This window comes from Mustelus asterias, chromosome 23, assembly GCF_964213995.1.
Source record: "Mustelus asterias chromosome 23, sMusAst1.hap1.1, whole genome shotgun sequence".
NCBI classification, from domain to species: Eukaryota; Metazoa; Chordata; class Chondrichthyes; order Carcharhiniformes; family Triakidae; genus Mustelus; species Mustelus asterias.
This window is the reverse complement of record NC_135823.1, coordinates 20,154,512-20,178,718: the sequence shown is the minus strand read 5'-3', so window position 1 is coordinate 20,178,718 and position 24,207 is coordinate 20,154,512. Positions and strand designations below refer to the sequence as shown.

Below are 24,207 nucleotides of genomic sequence, written 5' to 3'. Positions count from 1 at the left end.
AAAGCGAAAATCCCTAATAATTGCAACAGTGCATGTTGCATCAATCATCAGTTGATCCCGTAAGTTTTCCAGAAAGTGCAAGTGCCTTCCAAAAAGGCTTCATTCTACTTTCTGCTGTTTTAAAAGGGCACCAACTGCTTATCTTGACTCGGTTTTTCTTCAGTAGCCTATGACAGTAGGATATTTAGCTGGCCAAGCATGTTTCATATATGTTTAGCATCTTATTGTTAAGTTATAGCAGGTTTCATAATAGTGAGAAATGGCCAACTATATTTGCATTTTAGATTAAAGCTAAATATTTTTAAATTCAAAAAGAAACTTGCAAAAATTGTGATGGAAATTATATGAACTGTTGTTTAAGGTCATGTGAGTTCAAATATAGTTTGGTCTACTTAAACTCTGAGGATAGAGGTGTAAGGAAAAACTTGCACATAAAGCACCTTTCGTGACCTCGGGATGTCTCGAAGTGCTTTACAACTAATGAAGTTTGTTCTTGCAATGTAGGAAATGTTTTGCGGGCAGCGATGTGATGACCAGATAATCTGCTTTTAGGTGATGGTTGAGGGATAAACATTGAATCGTAGAGTAGAATCCCTACAGTGCAGACGGAGGCCATTCGGCCCATCGAGTCTGCACCGATCACAATCACACCCAGGCCCTATCCCCGTAACCCCACACATTTACCCTGCTAATCCCCCTGACACTAAGGTTGAATTTAGCATCGCCAATCAACCTAACCTGCACATCTTTGGACTATGGGAGGAAACCGGAGCACCCGGAGGAAACTCTCTCAGACACGGGGAGAATGTGCAAACTCCACACAGACAGTGACCCGAGGCTGGAATTGATCCCGGGTCCCTGGTGCTGTGAAGCAGCAGTGCTAACCACTGTGAATAACAGACAGAACTTCCATGCTTTTTGAATAGTGCAATGGGATCTTTCTAGAAGTAAGAAGCAATGATGCCACACTGTTATTTATAATTTGCAGGCTTGAATATGAATCCAGTCTGATCATGTAGGTGAAAGTCTCTCTTCCACAGTGATAGAAAGGGTCGGACAAAATGAATTTGGGAGTGTCAACCCAGTATCTGATATACATACAAGTCTACATGTAAAATTGCCTGTAATAAGAGTACAGATTGGCCTTGCTTAGAGAACCTGTTCAGAGAAACTGGCAGTGGGTGTACCTCTCAGACCTGCAGGGGTTAATGATCATTAGTGGGGCAAATCGATCTCCCATTGCTCAACTGCGAGCAGTGTTATATGTCACCTTGACTGATGCTAACACTGGATGAAAAACGGGAAAGTATTTTGCTCCAAGTGCTGACATCCATCACCTGAATGTACATACAATTCAAAATGGTGGGGGGCGGGCGGGTAGGATGGAGAAAGAATGAAATGTCACTGGTTAGATTTTCTGTGAATTACACCTTGGTGCGTTTGCGGGGGTGGAAGAGGAGAGGGAAAATGGGAAATTTAGAACAATTACAATATAGTGCTAAAGCTGCACTCCTAAAATTTTGTTTACTAGCCAAATCTCACTATTAACATAGTAAATGCCCCTTGTCCTCTATCATTCTTGCACAGGATGCATTAAAAATATTTTCTTAAACCGTGTATGTACATATTTCCAAATACGTTAATTGTAAGTCATTCCCTATGAGTAAATTCTATATTTTGAGTATGGGAAATGTGCAAATCAGATTTCTGCACTTGTAGTGTTAGACTTTTGTCTATGGAGCTGCAAGCAGTGTCTCCAATGCTGTATTTACATTGTCTGTACTGTTGACTTATCGGCACATTATTCCTGTTGCTGTGTATGTGTATTTACCAATAAAAACATTTTCTGCTATAATAGCGCTGTTTTTCTTTTGCTGAGCTGGCAGTTTTCTGAGTTGGGGCAGGGGGTCCTTGGGGGAGTCCCATCAATAGTAGCACAAGCCCCCTCTTTAAGATGTTTGTATTCTTGAATACTCAGTTAAGCTACAGAACAGAACTCCCAATTTTGTGAAGAAGCTGTAGACTTTCTGGCTTTGCTATTGTATGTGTTAACGGTATTTATAGATCAGAAGAATTAAGAGTAGGCCATTTGGCCCCTCATGGCTGTGCCAATCAATAAGAACATAGCTGATCTGATTGTGGTATTGACTTACTTTCCTACCTGCCCCCCCCCCCCCCATAGCCATTAACTTCCACACGCGAGTGTGTTAAATCCCTATATTTACCATATCAATTTGAGTTGTATTTTTGGTTGGATTCTATCACGTAGCTGAATTCAGTTGAGTTTGTTTTGAAATACTTGGCATGTTTGAGTTACAACTATCTGTTCTCTATAGAGCAGGAGTGGCAAGAAGGTGTTTGTGAGCATTTGACCTGGAGTGTTCTATGAAGAGACCATTTTCATTGGTATAACATCCAGAATAAATGGGTAGTGTTGGATTGTACATGTCATTAAAACAATACAGTGTTGGCAAATGTATTGAACTGCAGAATCACAGCAGGGTAAATTAGCATTGCAGGTTTTGCATCTCATAAAGTATTTGCTTTTCATACTTACATAGTGGTTTAATCTGATATGTATTGTTCTGTTGTAATTCTCCGACATTGTTCCAATCTTCGTCATAATCAGTCTAGTAGCTGCATTCAGTTATCCCAATATGATGATGGTGATTCCTCCTCCCACAGTGACCTCTGGTATGATCCATATTTGCTTTTCACTTTATTTGCACGCTATCTTAATGGTAAGCTTGTACACTCTCATCAATAAATAAACACACATCTAAAAAGTGGATGCTAAAATAGACCTGCATGTCCTTGTTGGAGCAGAAAGCTGTGATATAGCTAGCACAGAGACTTTGTTCAGTTATTTATAACTACCAAGTCTACAGGGACAGGCATTTTGTAAAGAATAACAAGTTAAGATGGAAGAGTTTTAATCTTTTTAACTTAATTAACCTTATTTGGTCTGGGTGTGGATAATATAGAAACTGGATATAGTGGCATAGTGTTTAGCACTGCTGCCTCACAGCACCAGGGACCCAGGTTCATTTCCAGCTTCGGGTCACTGTGTGGAGTTTTCATGTTCTCCTCGAGTCTGGTTTCCTCCGGGTGCTCCGGTTTCCTCCCACACTCCAAAGATGTGCAGGTTAGGTGGTTTGGCCATGCTAAGTTGACCCTAGTGTTAGGGGATTAGCAGGGTAAATATGTGGGATTCTGGGGATAGGGCCTGAGTGGGATTGTGGTCGGTGCAGACTCGATGGGCCAAATGGCCTTCAGCACTTTAGGCGTTCTATGAATGGAACGGGCAGCACGGTGACACAATGGTAAGCACTGCTGCCTCAGTGCGAGGGATCCAGGTTCAATTCCCAGCTTGGGTGACTATGGAGTTTGTACGTTCTCCCCATGTCTACATGGGTTTCCTCCAGGTGCTCTGGGTTCCTCCCACAGTCCAAAGATGTGTAGGTTAGGTTGATTTGGCCATGGTAAATTCTCCCTTAGTGTCCCACAATGTGTATTAAGGGAAGTGGCGATGCTAAGATGCTCTTCCAGTGAGACGGTGCAGACTTAGAATCATAAAATCCTACAGTGCAGAAGGAGGCCATTCAGCCCATTGAGTTTGCACCGACCGCAATTCCACCCTGGCCTTATCCCCATAACCCCAATGCATTTACCCTAGCTAGTCCCCTGACACAAAGGGGAAATTTCGCATGGCCAATCCACCTAACCCGCACATCTTTGGACTGTGGGAGGAAACTGGGGAAACCTGATGGGCCAAATGGCCTCCTTCTGCAATGTTGGGGATTTATTATGAAAACACAGGAAGGTAACCACATAGAATTCGGACAAAAGATTACATCTTAAATATTAACCCTAGTTTCCTTTCTCCACAGATGTTGACCAACTAAGTATTTCCAGCTTGTTTCAGATTTCCAGCAGCTGTAGTATTTTGTGGTCACTTGGAACTACCTATTTGCGTCTGCTATTGGCCAGGCTAGGAGCAGAAAATTGACCCAGGAATCAGTAGTGAAGTAATGAGTATACAGGAAGCTGTTGCTCTGGGATAACCAAGGATAGATTGGAAATACCAGAAAGACAGCGGTCAAATAGAGTGCAAATGTGATTGTTACATAGAGCAACTGACCAACAAAACCCAGGTGAAGCTGATATTATGTAACAATGAGGAAATGGTTAGCAGGTCAGAGTTGGAATCATTTGAGGATTAGAAACTAAACTAATAACCTTTCAAAGTAGTCTCAGCTGTGGCTCAGGAGAATACAGGTCACTGAAGCTAACATTTATTTTGGATTCTAGGTTTAAAGTTGTTATTGTCACAAGTAGGCTTACATTAACACTACAATGAAGTTACTGTGAAAATCCCCTAGTCGCCACACTCCGGCCCCTGTTCGGATACACTGAGGGAGAATGTAGCATAGCCAGTGCACCTAACCAGCACATCTTTCGGACCAGGGGGATGAAATCCATGCAGACACGGGGAGAACGTGCAAACTCCACACAGACCAGTTGCCCATGCCAGGAATCGAACCCGGGTCCTTGGCACTGTGAGGCAGCAGTGCTTTGTCACTGTGCCGCCCACTAAGGTATTTTAGCACTGAAGATAATGGAAGCAGCTGATTTTGTTTTTGTTCTTCCATGGGATTCCACCATTTATTGCCTGTCCCAAATTGTACTTGAGGTAATTGGTGGAAGGCATGCCTCGATTAACCATTTAAGTTGAGTTCTTGGAAAAAATGTTTTGGCAACAGAAATGTTGTGCGATTAGCTCTGTTTTTGCCAAGCAAATTGCCTTCCAAGATTTTCAGTGCCTTGATTTTCTGATTTGGGCCAAGGCCTTCATAATCATCTCCAACCTCCTAATCCTGCACATCCTATAATGACAGACCACTGCTCTTGCTATGGAGATTCTTCCAGTAGTATTACATAGCAATGACAGCTCAAACAGACCATCCAGCCGAACTGGTCTATGCTAAACTGGGCGGCACGGTAGCACAGTGGTTAGCACTGCTGCTTCACAGCTCCAAGGACCTGGGTTCGATTCCCAGCTTGGGTCACTGTCTGTGTGGAGTTTGCACATTCTCCTCGTGTCTGCGTGGGTTTCCTCCGGGTGCTCCAGTTTCCTCCCACAGTCCAAAGATATGCGGGTTAGGTTGATAGGGCAATTTTTTTTTTAGCATAGCCATAGTGTCCTGAGATGTGTAGGTTAGAGGGATATGGGGGTAGGGCCTGGGTGGGATTGTGGTTGGTGCAGACTTGATGGGCCAAATGGCCTCTTTCTGTACTGTAGGGTTTCTATGATTCTTTCTATGATTCTATCGTAGGATCTTCCTCCCACCCTGCCTTTTCCTTCATTTACTTAGCCTAACACTCATCTCAATTCCTTCATGCAGCAGCAATATGGGTGGCACAGTGGTTAGCACTGCAACCTCACAGTATCAGGGACCTGGGTTCGATTCCTGGCTTGGGTCACTGTGTGCAGTTTGCACGTTCCCCCGCCCCCCCCGTGTCTGCGTGGGTTTCCTCTGGGTGCTCTGGTTTCCTCCCACAGTCTGAAAAATGTTCTGGTTAGGTGCATTGGGCATGCTAAATTCTCCCTCAGTGTACCCGAACAGGCGCTGGAGAGGGGATTTTCACAGTAACTTCACTGCAGTGCTAATGTAAGCTTACTTGCGACACTAATAGATAAACTTTTAGAGAAAAAGTTCACATCCTAACCACTGGGAATGAGGCTGCTGCATTTCTTATTGGATTTACTAGTCACAATATCCCGAGTTATGGGGTCCCCAGGAAGAGTAACATTTCCTCCTTGCTCACTCTTTTGCCCTATGGATTTTTGTCCTAAGCCAGTGGTTCCTAAAGGGTGCGGCGAGAGAGGATGGCAAGTGTAGCGGGAAGATTCAAGGACAATCAAAGGAACATTTAAACATGGATAGATATTTTTCCAAAGTGAGAGCAAGAGCATCAAGTGATGCATTGTTTTATACTTTCTGGATGTCCCATGATCGTATTATAAAGTAGTTGTGTTCTATGTTATGAATCAAGCACTGCTGAATGAAACAATTTGGTGCGGCGCGAGCAAATTTTTATTCCGAAAGCGTGGCCCAGTGAAAAAAGTTTGGGAACCACTGTCCTAAGCCACTTTGCCCTCCTAATTTCTACCCTTTAACAGCTACTGAGAATCCCCCCACCTCACTGGTATCACCTTGCTCAGCACTCGAGTGCGTTCTGCAATTTAGTTACTCCATGAACAGTTGCTCCGCCTTCATAATAAACATTGCTGCTTCATTGACTGTTTCCCGGGTTTCCATTGCTATGGCTGTTCCTGTTACTGGGCAATGCCCTTGCCGAGTTGGAAGCTCGCTTGCAACCACTGCTCTTACTCTGAAAGGGAAACATGTTTGGCACTGGCGATTTACGAGAGTTGCTGCTCGCTTTATGGGGCTGACACCGCCGCCGGGGACTAACGAGCGCCGCTTAAAGGATTCCTGGTAACTCTTAATCCCGAGCATCAATTGATATGCAACTGGTGCACAACGTTTCCGCATTCACCGGAGCGAGGGGACAAGTGCAAGGGTTGAACTGCTGGACGCCAGGAATGGGAGATCTCGGCTGGAAACTGTGGGGGGGACAATATCCGCAATCATGAAGGAACTGGCAGGAGAGTCGAGGATCTGTCACCAGCTCACGGTGGGTGAACAATATCTTGTATGGGGGAGATTGAATAAAGTGGCCTCTTGTCATCTCTTCCCCCAGATCTTCAAGACAGACTGCTGCCTTTTAAAGTTGGGAGGCGAGCCTTCATGAAAGTTACGAGGGTCCAACTTATTGGCCTGCTACTGCCAAACTAAAACTTCAAGCAAAACTTGGGATTGGAGTCAAGGTTAACTTGATCTTGAAGATAGGAGAGGGAATGGGAGGTTGGCAGGATAAGTACAGGTAGAGAACTGAATGAAATATGATTCTCAGAACTACTGGGACCATGGTAATGACATGCCAACAAAAACTGGCATAAATAATCTAGGATGGAAAGTTAGTCAGGTGCCCTGGAGTTTTGCTTATTTTGTTTTTGCTTTGCCACACACTTTTCCCCCCATGAAGTTTCATTGGTCTTGCCAGCCTCCACAATCAAGATGCAAGTTCAACCAGGGAGGTCATGGGTTTAAAACCCCCCAATTACTGAGGGAGCTAAACCCAACTGGGATTCCAAAGAAGTGCGGGTTAGGTGGATTGGCCATGCTAAATTGCCCCTCAGAGTCAGGGGGACTAGCTCGGATAAATGCATGGGATTTCGGGGATAGGGCCTGGGTGGGATTGCGGTCGGTGCGGACTCGATGGACCGAATGGCCTCCTTTTGTACTGTAGGGATTCTATGAGATTAGAGGACTCTTGTTCTTTGCTGCAACATCTCAGGGTGAGGCTAGGACAGCAGTTCTCAAACTCTCATCTGTGGGACCCTCCAGTCTGACTGGTGATAGCGTCTATACTTGAGGAAAATATGATCACAGCCTTTGCACTATTAATTGAAACAAGTGTATATGCATATTTTAAATTAAATATCAAGTGGCACAATGGTTAGCGCTGCTGCCTCACAGCACCTGGGAGCTAGGTTCAATTCCCGGCTTGGGTCACTGTCAGTGCGGAGTCTGCACATTCTCCCCGTGTCTGTGTGTGTTTCCTCCGGGTGCTCCGGTTTACTCCCACAATCCAAAGATGTGTGGGTGAGGTGGATTGGCCATGCTAAATTTGCCTCTTAGTGTCAGGGGGACTAGCAGGAGAAATATGGGTTACAGGGATAGGGCCTGGGTGGGATTGTCAGTGCAGGCTCGATGGGCTGAATGGCCTCTTTCTGCACTGTAGGGATTCTCTGATTCTATGAAATGAATTCAAACCAGAAGCAAAGGTGTAGGCATTTTCATGTTGTAAACTTTGGCACTACAAGAGAATGTGTTTATTTGAAACTTTCTAATATGTTATAAAATCATCATGATAATTTTCTTCTGAGAAGCTAATACTTTGAAATTAATCAAACAGTAACATCTTGCTGATAAAACTATGTTGTTGTTGCTCATACCTATGATGACTGGTGCCCTGCAGGAGTTGGCCTGTCTGTGTGACATTGTGTGGAGATGCCGGCGTTGGACTGGGGTAAACACAGTAAGAAGTTTAACAACACCAGGACCAAATAAACTGTTGGACTTTAACCTGGTGTTGTTAAACTTCTTACTGTGTGTGACATTGTGCAGTGGTGGGACGAGGCTATGGCCTGTCCCCTCGTATGGCCTCAGCTTTGGTGTTGTTCACCAGTGACTTGTATTTTGGATCAGCTTGCAGACCACCTGGAGTCATTGCCACACAGTCATAGCATGGAAACAGGCCCTTCAGCCCTTTTTTTAACCACTGAACAAGTCCCAATTGCCCGTGTTTGGCCCATATCCCTCTATACTCATCTTACCCAAAAAACTGTCCAAATGCTTTTTAAAAGACAAAATTGTACTCGCCTCTACTACTGTCTCTGGCAGCTTATTCCAGACACTCTCCACCCTCTGTGTGAAAAAATTGTCCCTCTGGCCCCTTCTGTTTCTCTCTCCTCTCACCTTAAACCTATGCCCTCTAATTTTAGAGTGCCGTACCTTTGGGAAAAGATGTTGACTATTTAGCTGATCTATGCCCCTCATTATTTTATAGACCTCTACAAGATCACTCCTAAGCCTCCTACTCTCCAGGGAAAAAAATCCCAGTCAATCCAGCCTCTCCTTATGACTCAAACCATCAAGTCCCGGTAGCATCCTAGTAAATGTTTTCTGGTTAAACTCTTTCTAGTTTAATAATATCCTTTCTATAATAGGGTGACCAGAACTGTATTTAGGACCCTCGCATCCGAACAAACAGAGTAGGAGTAAGCCATTCACCCCCTCAAGCCTGCTCCAGCATTCAATAAGATCATGGTTGATCTGATTGTGGCCTCAGCTCCCCATTCCTACCTACCCCCCATAACTCCATTGTTACTGAAGAGTCTATCTACCCTGGCCTTCAAAATGGTCAATGACCCTGCCTCCAGGGGAGAGAGTTCCAAAGATTCATGACCTTTACTGAGAAAAAAAAGGCCTTAAATGGAAGATCTCTTATTTTTGAATTGGTTTAAACCCTAGTTCTGGTAAAGCATGTAGCTTCACAGTGGTCTAAGGGCCACGCCTTGAGAATGGCTGGGCTGGGCAAAGGGTCCTTAAGTTCGTGTCCCTGTTGCTTCGATCCAGTGAGCTCCGCTGGGAATACACATGAACTTCAAATATGGAACAGGTTGAGACTCAGCAGTGATGGACCCTCTTGTCGAATGACACTGCCCGACGGTCTTGCCCCCCGAATAATGGTTGTTTAGGCAGTGTATTGGAGAGAGATAGTTGCGCCCGAATAAGTGTATTCAAGGGGAGAGAATTGTTGAAGCAAACAGATGCAACATGCATTCTGCATGGAAGTGACTGTCTTGATAACCTGAATAGCTCTTATTCTCTGCAACTTTCTTGTCCACATTGTTGTGAGCTCTTGAGTTGCTCAAGCAAATAATAAGCTGTGGGAAATTTGATTCCTATCTTTGTATATCAATAATTGTTCTTGAAACATTTTTTGTGCTCACAGCAGCTACCAGGGTATATTAGAATCATGGAATCCTTACAGTGCAGAAGGTGGCCATTTGGCCCATCTATCCTGCACCGATTCTCTGATGGAGCATCGTACCCAGGTCCTATCCCCGTAATCCTATGTAATTAACCCACTAACTCCCATAATTTACACAGTCTCCCTTAGTGTACCCACCATGATCGAATGGCGGAGAAGACTTGATGGGCCGACTGGCCTAATTCTGCTCCTATATCTTATGAACTTATGGACAGGTGCCGGAGTGTGGCAACTAGGGGATTTTTTTTATGGGGATCGGGCCTGGGTGGGATTGTGGTTGCTCGATGGGCTGAATGGCCTCCTTCTGCACTGATTCTATGATATAATCTGGAATTGAAACCATATTCTTAGTGACATATCAAAACACCAATTTCTTTAGTTAGAAAATGCTCCAATAAATTACTTTTTTCAGTTGAAAACCTCTTGCAAGGGTAACCTTTGCAGTGGTCAGGCCTGACTGTTTCTATATTCAACACATTAATACCAGGGCCTTCTGAAATTGGACCCTTTGGTACTGTATTTTTCAAATTTATTTCCGAATAGTTTATGTACTGTTGGGATTAGTTTGCAAAAATACTTCCCCTCTGAACATTTAACTCACCTTTCATTCAACATCATTATGATGTTTTAAGGTCATTTGTGCTTTACTCTGTGTCTTAAATGCTTTTTAAAATTCAAAGCATTGCTAACATTTTTCAAAGGATCAATTCTACATATTTGCCCCTCAGTCCTCAGGCATTGGAAGAACTGAAGCGTTAAATCTGACAACTTTGCTGAAACATTGTTTATTTAACTTGGCTTCTTTAGTCCTAAAGGTGAAAGGTCATCAGGTTTAGGCAGTATAGTGAGGTTGAGGTTACAGTCCGACCAGCCATGACCTCAATGAATGGCAGCGGAACAGGCTCGAAGCACCGATTGTTCTGCTCCTAATTCGTATGTTCGTAAGGAGCAACCCAGTACCATTGAAATGAATGGGAAACATTCATAGATGCAACTAGAATAGAAAATGCTGGAGAAACTCAGCAGGTCTGGCAGCATCAGAGCTTTGGGGAATTGCATTGGGGAAACCATGCAGACGCTGCGACAACGGATGAATGAACACTGCTCGACAATCACCAGGCAAGACTGTTCTCTTCCTGTTGGGGAGCACTTCAGCAGTCACGGGCATTCGGCCTCTGATATTCGGGTAAGCGTTCTCCAAGGCAGCCTGCACGACACACGACAGCGCAGAGTTGCTGAGCAGAAACTGATAGCCAAGTTCTGCACATATGAGGACGGCCTCAACTGGGATATTGGGTTCATGTCACACTATCTGTAATCCCCACAGCTTGCCTGGACTTGCAGAATTTCACTGGCTGTCCTGTCTGGAGACAATACACATCACTTTAACCAGTCTTAATGCTCTCTCCACTCTCATTATTTGTACTTTTAAGACTTGATTAGCTGTAAGTATTCGCATTCCAACCATTATTCTGTAAATTGAGTTTGTGTCTTTATGTGCCCTGTTTGTGAACAGAATTCCCACTCACCTGAAGAAGGAGCTTAAGAGTCCAAAAGCTTGTGGCTTTTGCTACCAAATACACCAGTTGGACTTTAACCTGGTGTTGTTAAACTTCTTACAGCATCAGAGCTGACAGAGGGTCATCCAGACTTGAAACGTTGGCTCTATTCTCTCTCCACAGATGCTGTCAGACCCGCTGAGATTTTCCAACATTTTCTGTTTTGGTGTCAGGTTCCAGCATCCGTAGTATGCAGTGGATACAGCAGGATGTAGATAGATTGCGAACTGCGTCAAAGAAAGGGCAGATAGAGTTTAATCCAGACAAATGCGAGGTGATCCGTTTTGGAAAATCAAATTCAGGTGCAAATTATATAGTAAATGACAGAACCCTTAGGACACACAGAGGGATCTGGGCGTACAGGTCCACGGATCCCTGAAAGTGGCAACACAGGTGGATAAGGTGGTCAAGAAGGCATACGGCATGCTTGCCTTCATCGGCTGGGGCATCGAGTATAAAAGTTGGCAAGTTCTGTTACAGTGGAACAGGCTCAAAGGGCCGCTTATCCTGCTCCTGATTCGTATGTTCGTAAAGAGGAACTCAGTACCATTGAAACGAACGGGAAACATTCATAGATGCAACTAAAGTAGAAAATCCCTTAGTCGCCACACTCCAGCACCTGTTCGGGTACACTGAGGGAGAATTTAGTGTGGCCAATGCACCTAACCAGCACGTCTTTCGGAGCGTGGGAGGAAACTGGAGCACCCGGAGGAAACCCACGCAGACATGGGGAGAACGTGCAGAATCCGCACAGACAGTGACCCAAGTCCCGAATCAATCCCAGTCTCTGGCGCTGTGAGGCAGCAGTGCTAACCACTGTGCCACTGTTATGTACGGAATGCGTTCTGCATGGGTGGAGTTTGGGGCGGGAGATCTTCAGTTTTGACTTTTTTTGTATTTGGGCACCTTTTTAAAAAAAGATGCACCCTGGCCTTTAAAACCTGATTGAGCCCGCTCCGCCAACGTCACATCTTGGGACCTACTCCTCTTTTCTCCACTATCAGCTGGACGACGCAGCGGAGATAGCTGTCGCTGGGGCCGGCAGCTTCAACACTGTCTCTCCCGCCCACTGCGCCACTGCTGAAAATGGGAAAATTCCGCCTGAAGTCTATGGGGGGAGTTTTCCCGTCGTGCCCGCCACGGGAATTGTAGCGGGTGGGACAGGACCATGCAAAGGTCCGTTGACTTTGGGTAGGATTTTCTGGTCTTGGGTGAGTGTGGCCATAAAATCCCGGCCGAGGTCAACGGACCTTCCCATTGTCCGCCCCTCGCCCGCTCCGATTCCCATGGTGGATGGGATGGTAAAATTCCAACGTATGTCTCTCTCCACAGATGTTAACTGAGTTTTCCAGCATTTTCTGTTTTCATTATATGTTCCAGAAATGCAAACTGCTGTGCATCACCTCATAAACCCCTACAGCACTTTTCTGTTGTGAAGAATACAGCAATAGCAATATAGCTTTGCAAAACTTTGCCTGATGCAAATCAAACTTGGAAAATACTCAATGTGTAGAGGCACCACATCTCTTTCAACTCCAGTTCGCAAACTTGGCCAACAGTCACGACTTTGAGCATTGAATTTCACTTGTAACTGGCAGTGGACGTGTAGTGTATTCGAAACTCACAATAGTTCCAAAGCTCATATTTCCTCACGGATTAAATTTTTTTTTAAAGGGCTTGTTTTATCAGCTTGAAGTTCTGTTGGGTTTAAAGTTCTCATTATCTGCTTTTTGAGGGTGCATTTCTAGGCATGGTGCTCTCATTACATTTTAAGTAAGAGGTCTGAAGTCAAAATTTAAATTGCAATCTTGCAGTCACTCTGCAGGATTAGTTTTATTGTTATATGCACGCATAGTTTTGTTTGTTTGATTCAGTGTTTATTTCAAGCTTGCGCATTGAAAGACCCAGTGGTCTGAAACACTAAGGAGTGACGCCCAGATTGAGACAGACACACATTAATTTTTCAGGCCACTCATTATGGCAAATTAGTCTCGGATCCAGCTAGGCCGAATGGCAAAAGAACCATCAGTCAGGCTGTTCGCTGCAGGTTTGTTGTTGCACGTTTTTAAAATTCATTTGTGGAACATGGGCGTCGCTGGCTGGCCAGCATTTATTAAGAAGTTTAACAACACCAGGTTAAAGTCCAACAGGTTTATTTGGTAGCAAAAGCCACACCACTTTTGCTTTTGCTACCAAATAAACCTGTTGGACTTTAACCTGGTGTTGTTAAACTTCTTACTGTGTTTACCCCAGTCCAACGCCGGCATCTCCACAGCATTTATTGCCCATCCCTGGTTGTCCTTGAGAAGGTGGTGATGAGCTGCTTCTTGAATCGCTGCAGTCCAAGTGCTGTGGGTTGACCCACAATGCCGTTAGGGAGGGAATTCCAGGATTTTGACCCAGCAACTGCGAAGGAACGGCGATATATTTCCAAGTCAGGATGGTGAGTGGCTTGGAGGGGAACCTGCAGGTGATGGTGTTCCCATGTATCTGCTGCCCTTGTCCTTCTAGATGGAAGTGATCGTGAGTTTGGAAGGTGCTGTCTAAGGATCTTTGATGAATTGCATGTGTCTTAACTGCAGTCACTGCCTAACCGGCACTGAATGTGTCACCGCTAATGTAATGGGTGGATTTCTCTGGTTGTTCACGCTCCACCGTTGCTGCCAGCGAGCACAGAGAATTTGGCGTGTAGCCAAAACTCCATCCACTGCAGCGGGACCGGATGAATCCCAGCCCTGGGTGAAGTCGGAGAATCTGGCCCAGTGACCTTTGCAGAAAATTTTCTATTGCTCTGAAAACTGAACCATATATCATTCCACCTAAATCCAGCCGAACTAGTTCCACACCAACGACGAATACATTTTTACAAAATAAAAAATTATTTGTACAATTTTAAGACATCTTCTCTCCCTATGTTATCTGTGGTATCCTGATTCTGGGACATCTATTCTACATTCCTATTGTCAGACTGGAACTGTTACCCCATGGACAATGCCCCAAGTCTGTGCAAAATTTCATTTCAAAGATGTCTATTGGTACTGGTGTTTTTAGGATACAGTTTTATTTTTCCGGCACAGAGCCAGTCTAATGACAAAAGAACAGAAATTATAAGTAATGTAATTCACAGCACCATCTTGCATTTAAAATGCTGATTTCCTAACTTGTAGTTTCCAAAGTTTCTGCTGTCTTTACGCTATCTCGCACCAAGGCCTCCTTACCCATTACCACTGTCCTTGGGGTTTCTTTTCAACACAGATATAAAATTTTCACCCTGCTGTTTAAACCCTTGCGTGACCTCCTGCCTCCCCATGCCTGTAACCTCCTCCAGCCCAGCCACACTTTTTTTTGTTAAACTTTTCAATATTCTGACTGACCCTATGTGAATTCCCCTCCACTCACTTCACCATTGGTGTCTGCCTTGGCAACATACTGGTATTTGCCCCCTGAACCTCTGTACCTCTGCATCCCGTTCCTCTTTACAGCTCCTCCTTACAAATCAAATTCTTTGCCAAAGCTTTTTCTCACTCATCCTCGTCTTGCCTTGGCATCCATTTTGCTGATTATTACTAAAGATAAAGATATTGTCCAGAGAACGAGAACTTCTTTTAATCGCTATGATTCAAACAAAATGCATTCTCAATGCCAATGTTTCAAACAATCCGACTTGACTTGTCAACCAATCAGTAGCTTTTTCTCTTCTAGTATAAATTGTTGCTCTCTTTGAAATTTGGCATTCTTGCATCTGTCCTGATGAGTGCAAGATGAAAAACTTTGATGGGATGTTTAATGTTTCAGCAATACTAAGACTGTGGAGGAACAGAGAGATCTTGGGGTCCATATCCACAGATCTCTAAAGGTTGCCAGTCAAGTGGATAGAGCTGTGAAGAAGGCCTATAGTGTGTTAGCTTTTATTAACAGGGGGTTGGAGTTTAAGAGCCGTGGGGTTATGCTGCAACTGTACAGGACCTTGGTGAGACCACATTTGGAATATTGTGTGCAGTTCTGGTCACCTCACTATAGGAAGGATGTGGAAGCGCTGGAAGGAGATTTGCCAGGATGCTGCCTGGTTTGGAGGGTAGGTCATATGAGGAAAGGTTGAGGGAGCTAGGGCTGTTCTCTCTGGAGCGGAGGAGGCTGAGGGGAGACTTAATAGAGGTGTATAAAATGATGAAGGGGATAGATAGAGTGAACATTCAAAGACTATTTCCTCGGGTGGATGGAGCTATTACAAGGGGGCATAACTATAGGGTTCGTGGTGGGAGATACAGGACGGATATCAGAGGTAGGTTCTTTACGCAGAGAGTGGTTGGGGTGTGGAATGGACTGCCTGCAGTGATAGTGGAGTCAGACACTTTAGAAACATTTAAGCGGTTATTGGATAGGCACATGGAGCACACCAGGATGATAGGGAGTGGGATAGCTTGATCTTGGTTTCAGATAAAGCTCGGCACAACATCGTGGGCCGAAGGGCCTGTTCTGTGCTGTACTGTTCTATGTTCTATGTTCTAATACTCAAGCTCTGTGTCTATTTTATTTCATAATTGTTTGTCTACACGAAGATACTATACTAAATGCAAAGTACAAATTTTTGAGTACTTGAGGAACCTCACCTACTGCTAGTACATAAAAATGAATACATTAAAAATAATGATTTAAAATTGGTTAGAAGTGGGAAAACAGGCAATTCTGCCAGAGTGGTTGAAAGCAGATAATTGTGTCCCACAGGGTTCAATTCTGAGTCCAGTTGTTCACTGTGCATATCATTGATATAGTGAAGCCTTGAGGGAGTTGTGTGGAAGTTTGCGGATGATAAAATATGAGTACAGTTAATTCTTTAGAGCACTAAATGCAAAGGTGTATGGTAAGGACAGGGAATTGGCTAAAAATGTAGCAAATGCAATTCAACTTAAGTGTGTCTTGGCAAGTTTAGATTGGAAAATACTGACAGCACTAACTTGAAGTAAGATCAGTGCTGTGAAAGAATATAGGAATTTGGAGGAGGAGGTGTCACAGGAGACACCTCAGGTTGATAAGACCATAAAATAGGAGAAGCTAATAAGACCTCAGCTGCAATAGGTGTTCTCAACCAGGGTGACACAGTGGTTTGCACTTCTGCCTCATAGAACCAGGGATCTGGGTTCGATTCCAGCCTTGGGTGACTGTGCGGAGTTTGCACATTCTCCCCGTGTCTACATGGGTTTCCTCCGGGTGCACCAGTTTCCTCCCAAAGTCCAAAGATGTGCAGGTTAGGTGGATAGGTCATGCTAAATTGCCCCTTCATGTCCAAAGATGTGTTGGCTAGATGGATTGGCCATGCTAAATTACTCCTTAGTATCCAAAGATGTGCAGGTTAGGTGGACTGGCCATGCTAAATTGCCCCTTTAGTGTCCAAAGATGTGTAACTTAGATGGATTGGGCATGGTAAATGCACGGGCATAAAGAGGCGTGGGGTAGACTTGGGTAAGATTCTCTTTTGGAGAGTCGGTGCAGATATGATGGGCCAAATGACCTCCTTCTGCACTGTAGGAGTTCTATGGTTCTTATAAGGTTTGAAGGAGTCTGCCAGAAAATAAAAGATATTAATGGGATAATATACCAATCAGAATCAGAGTCTGGCTGAATTGCAGCCAAGATGTCTTATCAGTCAAGAGATGCTTTGCAATGAGAGTGAATTAAAGCAGGGACTTCTCAGTTTGGAGAGAGGGAGCGAGAGAAAAGATCAAGCTGGTCTTTTGGGGGATGAGGGAGTTTGCCATTTGGGTGCAGCATGTGGAGGGAGGGAGAAGGGTGGGACCACTAACAAACCCTGTCATAGAATCATAGAATCCTACAGTACAGAAGGAGGCCATTCGGCCCATCGAGTCTGCACTGACCACAATCCCACCCAGGCCCTATCCCCATAACCCCATGCATTTACCCTAGCTAGTTTCCCTGCCACTATGGGTCAATTTAACATGGCCAATTCCCTAATCTGCACAACATTGTCCTTGTTTGTAAACTCTTTCCGGAGTTTGTAAAGCAGCAGCTTATAAAGGCCATGCCTGAGCTGGGTGGTTACAGCCATTGTGTGAAAACCAACCATTGGAAAAGTGTACGTCGTTCCAATGAATGCATGCACCATTTGGGTGGGAAAAGCGCAGGTCAAGACGGGGCTTGTTACAACTGAATTATATTAAATTAACACATTAATGTCAATTTAGACAGATATAATACAGATGTATATGCCTTGTGCTTGTCATTTCATGAGTGAATGTTATAAGAGTAGGAAAGTTGTAATTGAGTCCCTCTTTGCTGTACCATTGGGAGTTAGAATTGTGTCAAGTGCTATATTTATACAAATGTGTACATTTTTAAAAAAACTTGTTTAAGGTACAATGAACTTGCAAATTGCAAGAATAATTATGTAAGATGCCTCTGGACAGTCGGGGGTATGGAGAAAACAGAGACTCTCAGCCCAAGAAGATAGCAGTCACATTGTAAGTAGAGCTAAAACAATAACAGCATGTTTAATTCGTAGAATCATAGAAACACAAAAGTGCAGAAGGAGGCCATTCAGCCCATCAAGTCTGCACCAACTCTCCGGCAGAGCACCCAGCCAGGTCCTATCCTTGTAACCTCATGTATTTACCCCACTAATCCCCCTAACCGCACATCTTGGAACACTAAGGCACAATTTAGCATGGCCAATCCACCTAACCCATACATCTTTGGACACTAAGGGGCAATTTAGCATGGCCAATCCACCTAACCCGCACATCTTGGGACACTAAGGGGCAATTTAGCATGGCCAATCCACCTAACCTGCACATCTTTGGACACTAAGTGGCAATTTAGCATGGTCAATCCACCTAACCTGCATATCTTTGGAGTGTGGGAGTAAACCAGAGCACCCGGAGGAATCCCATATGGATACGGGAAGAACGTGCACACAGTCACTCGAAGTCGGAATTGAACCCGGGTCCCTGGAGCTGTGAGGCAGCAGTGCTAACCACTGTGCCGCTCATTGTATAACTAGTTGTATAACTGTACAATTGTATTCTGTACAAGTTTTACAAAGAATACAATTATAGAGTTATACAATCTGTATAATTTTTATACAGAAAAGATACTTGTTTTGTATAACAAAGAGTTGTGTGACATGGGAAGGTGAGAATCTTAGCAGCCAAAAGGTTAGGAATTCCTGAGTTAGATAACTGTGCAGTATTGGTGTACACATTATGGGAAAGAAGTTAAGACTTTGGTGTGAACATAGCAGAGTTACTAGGCTGATAAAAAGGAAATACAAATCGAAAGAAAGATTTGAATAAGTTGAGTATTTATTGGACATAGGGCAATAATAGTAGTGTTTAAAATTATTACAGTTCAGAGACTGGTTCCAGTATTGGAAATCTAGAACAGAAGTACAGAGATACATGATTAAATGCAAGAGATTTAGATCATAATGCCCAAACTATAGAATACCAACCCTACATCTCTTCACCTCTCTATCTCCCTTTACTCCTTTAAGACACTCCTTAAAACCAACCTCTGTTCACTGATCTAATATCTCCTTTGTGGCTCAGAGACCTATTTTGTTTTATCATGCTCTTATGAAATGCCTTGAGATTTTTTGTTGCGTTAAAGGTTCTATATAAATATGAGTGGTCGCTGTTATGAACAAGAGAAATATTGTTATTGGGTTGTGATGCTGAGGAATTATTTCTATGGTTAGAAGTTGAAATAGAAACAATGGGGGGGTGGTGGTGGTTGGTATTTTAATCCCCAAAAATTAGTAGTTTTGTGTCTGGTGGCACTTTACAAATCTGAATCCTGCCCCTAACCTGCCTTCTTCAGGTTTTAACAGTGGGGGCACGGTGGGCACACTGTCCAAAGAGGCGAACTGGCAATTTATATATTATAATGAGACTGTGTGCCTTCTATTTAAACACCAGTTTAAATGTAAAACAAAAACAGAAAATGCTGAAAAATCGCAGCAGGCTGACAGCATCTGGGGAGAGAGAATAGAGCCAACGTTTCAAGTCTTTCAAGCACAGCTCTCACGAAGGGTCACCCAGACTCGAAACGTTGGCTCTCTTCTCTCTCCACAGATACTGTTGGACCTGCTGAGATTTTCCAGCATTTTCTGTTTTCGTTTCAGACTCCAGCATCTGCAATAATTTGCGTTTTTTATAATTAAACCTTGCTGGCTAAGCTGCTCAGGCATAAAGGTTTACAGCTTGGAAACAGGCCCTTCGGCCCAAATTGTCCATGCCGCCTTTTTTTTAAAAACCCCTAAGCTAGTCCCAATTGCCTGCATTTGGTCCATATCCCTCTATACCCATCTTACCCATGTAACTGTCTAAACGCTTTTTAAAAGATAAAATTGTACCTGCCTCTACTACTGCCTCTGGCAGTTTGTTCCAGACACTCACCACCCTCTGTGTGAAAAAATTGCTCCTCTGGACCCTTTTGTATCTCTCTCCTCTCACCTTAAACCTAAGCCCTCTAGTTTTAGACTCCCCTACCTTTGGGAAATGATTTTGACTATCTAGCTGATCTATGCCCCTCATTATTTTATAGACCTCTATAAGATCACCCCTCAGCTCCAGAGAAAAAAGTCCCAGTCTATCCAACCTATCCTTATAACTCAAACCATCAAGTCCCGGTAGCATCCTAGTAAATCTCTTCTGTACTCTTTCTAGTTTAGTAATATCCTTTCTATAATAGGGTGACCAGAACTGTACACAGTATTCCAAGTGTGGCTTTACCAATGTCTTGTAAACTTCAACAAGATGCCCCAACTCCTGTATTCAATGTTCCGACCAATGGAACCAAGCATGCTGAATGCCTTCTTCACCACTCTGTCCACCTGTGACTCCACTTTCAAGGAGCTATGAACCTCTACCCCTAGATCTCTTTGTTCTGTAACTCTCCCCAGTGCCCTACCATTAACTGAGTAAATCCTGCCCTGGTTCAATCTACCAAAATGCATCACCTTGCATTTATCTAAATTAAACTCCACCTTCCATTCATCAGCTCACTGGCCCAATTGATCAAGATCCCGTTGCAATCGGAGATAACCTTCTTCACTGTCCACTATGCCACCAATCTTAGTGTCATCTACAAACTTACTAACCACGCCTCCTATATTCTCATCCAAATCATTAATATAAATGACAAATAACAGTGGACCCAGCACCATCCCTGAGGCACACCGCTGGTCACAGGCCTCCAACTTGAAAAACAACCCTCTACAACCACCCTCTTCTGTCATCAAGCCAATTTTGTATCCATTTAGATACCTCACCCTGGATCCCGCGGGATTTAACCTTATGCAACAGCCTATCATGCGGTAGGCCTTGGAGAATAGGTGATTAAAGGACTGCTGGATTCTGGAGATTAAAAGACTTTTCATTTACCTGCAGGATTGGGTATACAACAAGTCTTGCAATAGGGCACACCCAACCCCCTTTTTTCCAAACCTCCAACCTTTAACCTTTCCAATCTATCCATCTCCATCTTGTCTGATCTGCTTTGATCTCCCTGATCCCGGCTCCCGATATTTCCTCTGAGCTCACTCCTGCCTACCATTCTCCCCTGGCTCTGACCTGCAATCCTGCCTCGGGTCTCTGATTTCCCCTCACCCTGTCTCGGCCTTTTCGATTCCTTCCCCCCTCTACCAAGCCAACTGAGCTAGCATCGTCTGCTCTCTTTGTGGGAGAGAGTTCAGTGCTTCAGCCACCCTATTTCCATGAAGGAAGTGTCCCCTAACCTCTCTCTCTTGTGGCCTGCCTCTGATTTCCAGGTTGTGTCCCCTTGTCCTAGACTCCCCGACCAGAAGGAAAGCTTTCCCTGTTTCTACCATATCAAGATCTTTCAAAATCCTGAAACCTTCAAGTTGTCCCTTAACCTTATTCCAGAAATTACCTAAACCCTCCTGATAATCTCACCATTGGAGCCCTGGAAACATTCTGGCGAATCTGCATTGTGCTCTTTCCAAGGTCACTATACTTTTGATTTGATTTGATTTATTATTGTCACATGCAGTGATACAGTGCACACTATACAGACAAAGCATACCATTCATGGAGAAGGAAAGGAGAGGGTGCAGAATGTAGTGATACAGTCATAGCTAGGTTGGAGAGAAAGATCATAATGCAAGGTAAGTCCATTCAAAAGTCTGACAGCAGGAGGGAAAAAGCTGTTCTTGAATCGGTTGGTATGTGACCTCAGACTTTTGTATCTTTTTCCCGACGGAAGAAGGTGGAAGAGAGAATGTCCGGGGTGCGTGGGGTCCTTGATTATGCTGGCTGCTTTTCCAAGGCAGTGAGAAATGTAGACAAAGTCAATGGATGGGAGGATGGTTTGCGTGATGGATTGGGCTACATTAACAACCTTTTGTAGTTCCTTGCAATGTGCAATATTTAGAATTGTGGACTTAGAATTTAGAATAGACTGTACTCCACATGTGGTCTAACCATAGCTTTGTATAGCGGTAGCAAAACTTCCTCCCTTTGATATTCTAACCCTGTAGATGTAAAGGCTGACATTCCATGAACCTTTTAGATTCTTTTTTGGAGATGAACTGCTACATTTTAGTGGACGTGGACCCTCAAGTCTCTTTAGACCTCCATTATTCCGATTAATAGTTGTTATTGCACATCAAACATCTGCTGCCAGAACATTAAAGCACTAATTTTAAAAGAACCAATATGGCCCTCCGGTGTCCCAAAGGATGTTTGCTAAATAATTTAGGAGGCCGTGTTTCTGTTATGGAGCATTGTCTTCTCAGCAACTGCACTGGATTTGATTAAGCTTGATGCTGCAGTTAAATTTTAACGTCTGACATTTAGACTATAATTTGATAACTGGTTCAAAGAGTAAGTTTATTTATTAGTGTCACAAGTAGGCTTACATTAACACTGCAATGAAGTTACTGTGAAAATCCCCTAGTCGTCACACGCCGGCGTCTGTTCGGGTACACTGAGGGAGAATTTATCATGGCCAATGTACCTAACCGCCACATCTTTCGGACTGTGGGAGGAAACTGGAGCACCCGGAGGAAACCCACACAGACACGGGGAGAATGTGCTGACTCCACACAGACAGTGACCCAAGCCGGGAATCGAACCTAGATCCCTGGCGCTGTGAGGCAGCAGTGCCGCCCCACTGTGCCACCGTGCAAGTTTTATTTTGTATTCTAATATTTGTGTTAATCAGAAGGACTTGTTAGCTATCCTCCCGGCAAGGGACAAAACAAAAAATTCCTTTCCAGTTTTGGAGTTTGGTATAAAGCTGTATAAAACTTTAGTTAGGCCGCATTTGGGGTATTGCGTGCAGTTGTAGTCACCACACTAGCAGAAGCTCGTGGATGCTTTGGAGAGGGTTCAGAGAAGGTTTACCAGGATGTTGCCTGGTCCGGAGGGTTTTAGGTATGAGGAGCGATTGGATAAACTCAAGAGTGTTTTCACTGGAAAGATGGAGGTTGAGGGGCGACCTGAAAGAAGTTTATAAAATTATGAGAGGCATAGTCATCGAGTCATATCCATAGAGGTGGATGGTCAGAGGCTTTTTCCCCAGGGTGGAAGAGCCGACTACAAGAGGGCACAGGTTTAAGGTTAGAGGTGGTAAGTTTAGGGGAGACGTGCGGGGAAAGCTTTTCACAGAGGGTGGTGGGTGCCTGCAACGCACTGCCAGTGGAGGTGGTGGAAGCAGGCACGTTAGCAATGTTCAAGATGTATCTTGATAGACACATGAACGGGCGGTGAACAGAGGGATAGGACAAAGAACAAAGAGCAGTGCAGCACAGGAACAGGCCCTTCGGCCCACCAAGTCTGTGCCGACACAGATGCCTCCCTAATCTAATATTTTCATGGCTCCACATGGCCCATATCCTTCTATTCCCTGCCTGTTCATGTATCTATCCAGATGCCTCTTGAACGTTGTTATAGAATCTGCTTCCACCACCCCCTCCAGCAGCGCGTTCCAGGAATTCACCACCTCCTGAGTAAAAAACTTGCCCCTTACATCTCTTTTAAACTTTCCCCTGCTCACTTTCAACCTATGCCCATAATTAATTAACCCTTCGACTCTGGGAAAAAGACTCTAACTGTCCAGTCTATCCAAGCCTGTCATAATCTTGTAAACCTCTATTAGGTTTCCTCCTCATTCTCCGACGCTCCAATAAAAACAATCCAAGTTTGTTCAACCTTTCTTCATAGTCCATATCCTCCAAATCAGGCAACATCCTGGTAAATCTCTTCTTCACCCTTTCCAATGCATCAACATCCTTCCGGTAGTGTGGTGACCAGAATTGTACACAATACTCCAAATGCGGCCTAAGCAAAGTCTTATACAGCTGCAACATGATTCTCCAACTCCTATACTCAACGCCCCAACCGATTAAGGCCAGCATGCTATACGCCTTCTTGACCACCTTGTCCACCTGAGTTGCCACCTTTAGGGAACTGTGGATCTGCACGCCTAGATCCCTCTATGTGCTGATATTTCTAAGGGCTCTACCATTTACTGTATACTTTCCTTCTGCAGTAGACCTCCCAAATCACATCACTTCACATTTGTTTGGGTTAAATTCCATCTGCCATCTTCCGGCCCAGGTCTCCAGCTGATTTATATCCTGCCGTATCCTCTGACAATCCTCACTATCTGCTACTCTGCCAATTTTTGTATCATCTGCAAATTTACTGATCAGACCACCTACATTTTCCTCCAAATAATTTATATATATTACAAACAACAGAGGCCCCTGCACTGATCCTTGTGGAACACTGCTTGTCACAGATCTCCAGTTAGAAAAGTACCCTTTCACCAAGCCAGTTTTGTACCCATCTTATCAGCTCACCTCAGATCCCATTTGACTTCACCTTCAATGTCAGCTTGCCATGAGGAGCCTTACTGAAGGCTTTACTAAAGTCCATGAAAACAACGTCTGCTGCCCTGCCCTGGTCAATATTTCTAGTCA

At 44.1% G+C, this 24,207-nt stretch overlaps 1 protein-coding gene across 2 annotated transcripts in view; it reads left to right on the top strand.

The window, feature by feature from the left end:
- Positions 1 to 6,549: 6,549 nt before the first annotated feature.
- Positions 6,550 to 24,207, top strand: part of LOC144510550 (kinesin-like protein KIF19) — a 187,372-nt gene continuing 169,714 nt past the window's right edge. For both annotated transcript variants that reach the window (XM_078240072.1, XM_078240071.1), the window contains exon 1: positions 6,550 to 6,702. In XM_078240072.1, coding sequence (XP_078096198.1) covers positions 6,658 to 6,702 — 45 coding nt within the window. In that variant the 5' untranslated portion in view covers positions 6,550 to 6,657. The remainder of the gene's footprint in view (positions 6,703 to 24,207) is intronic.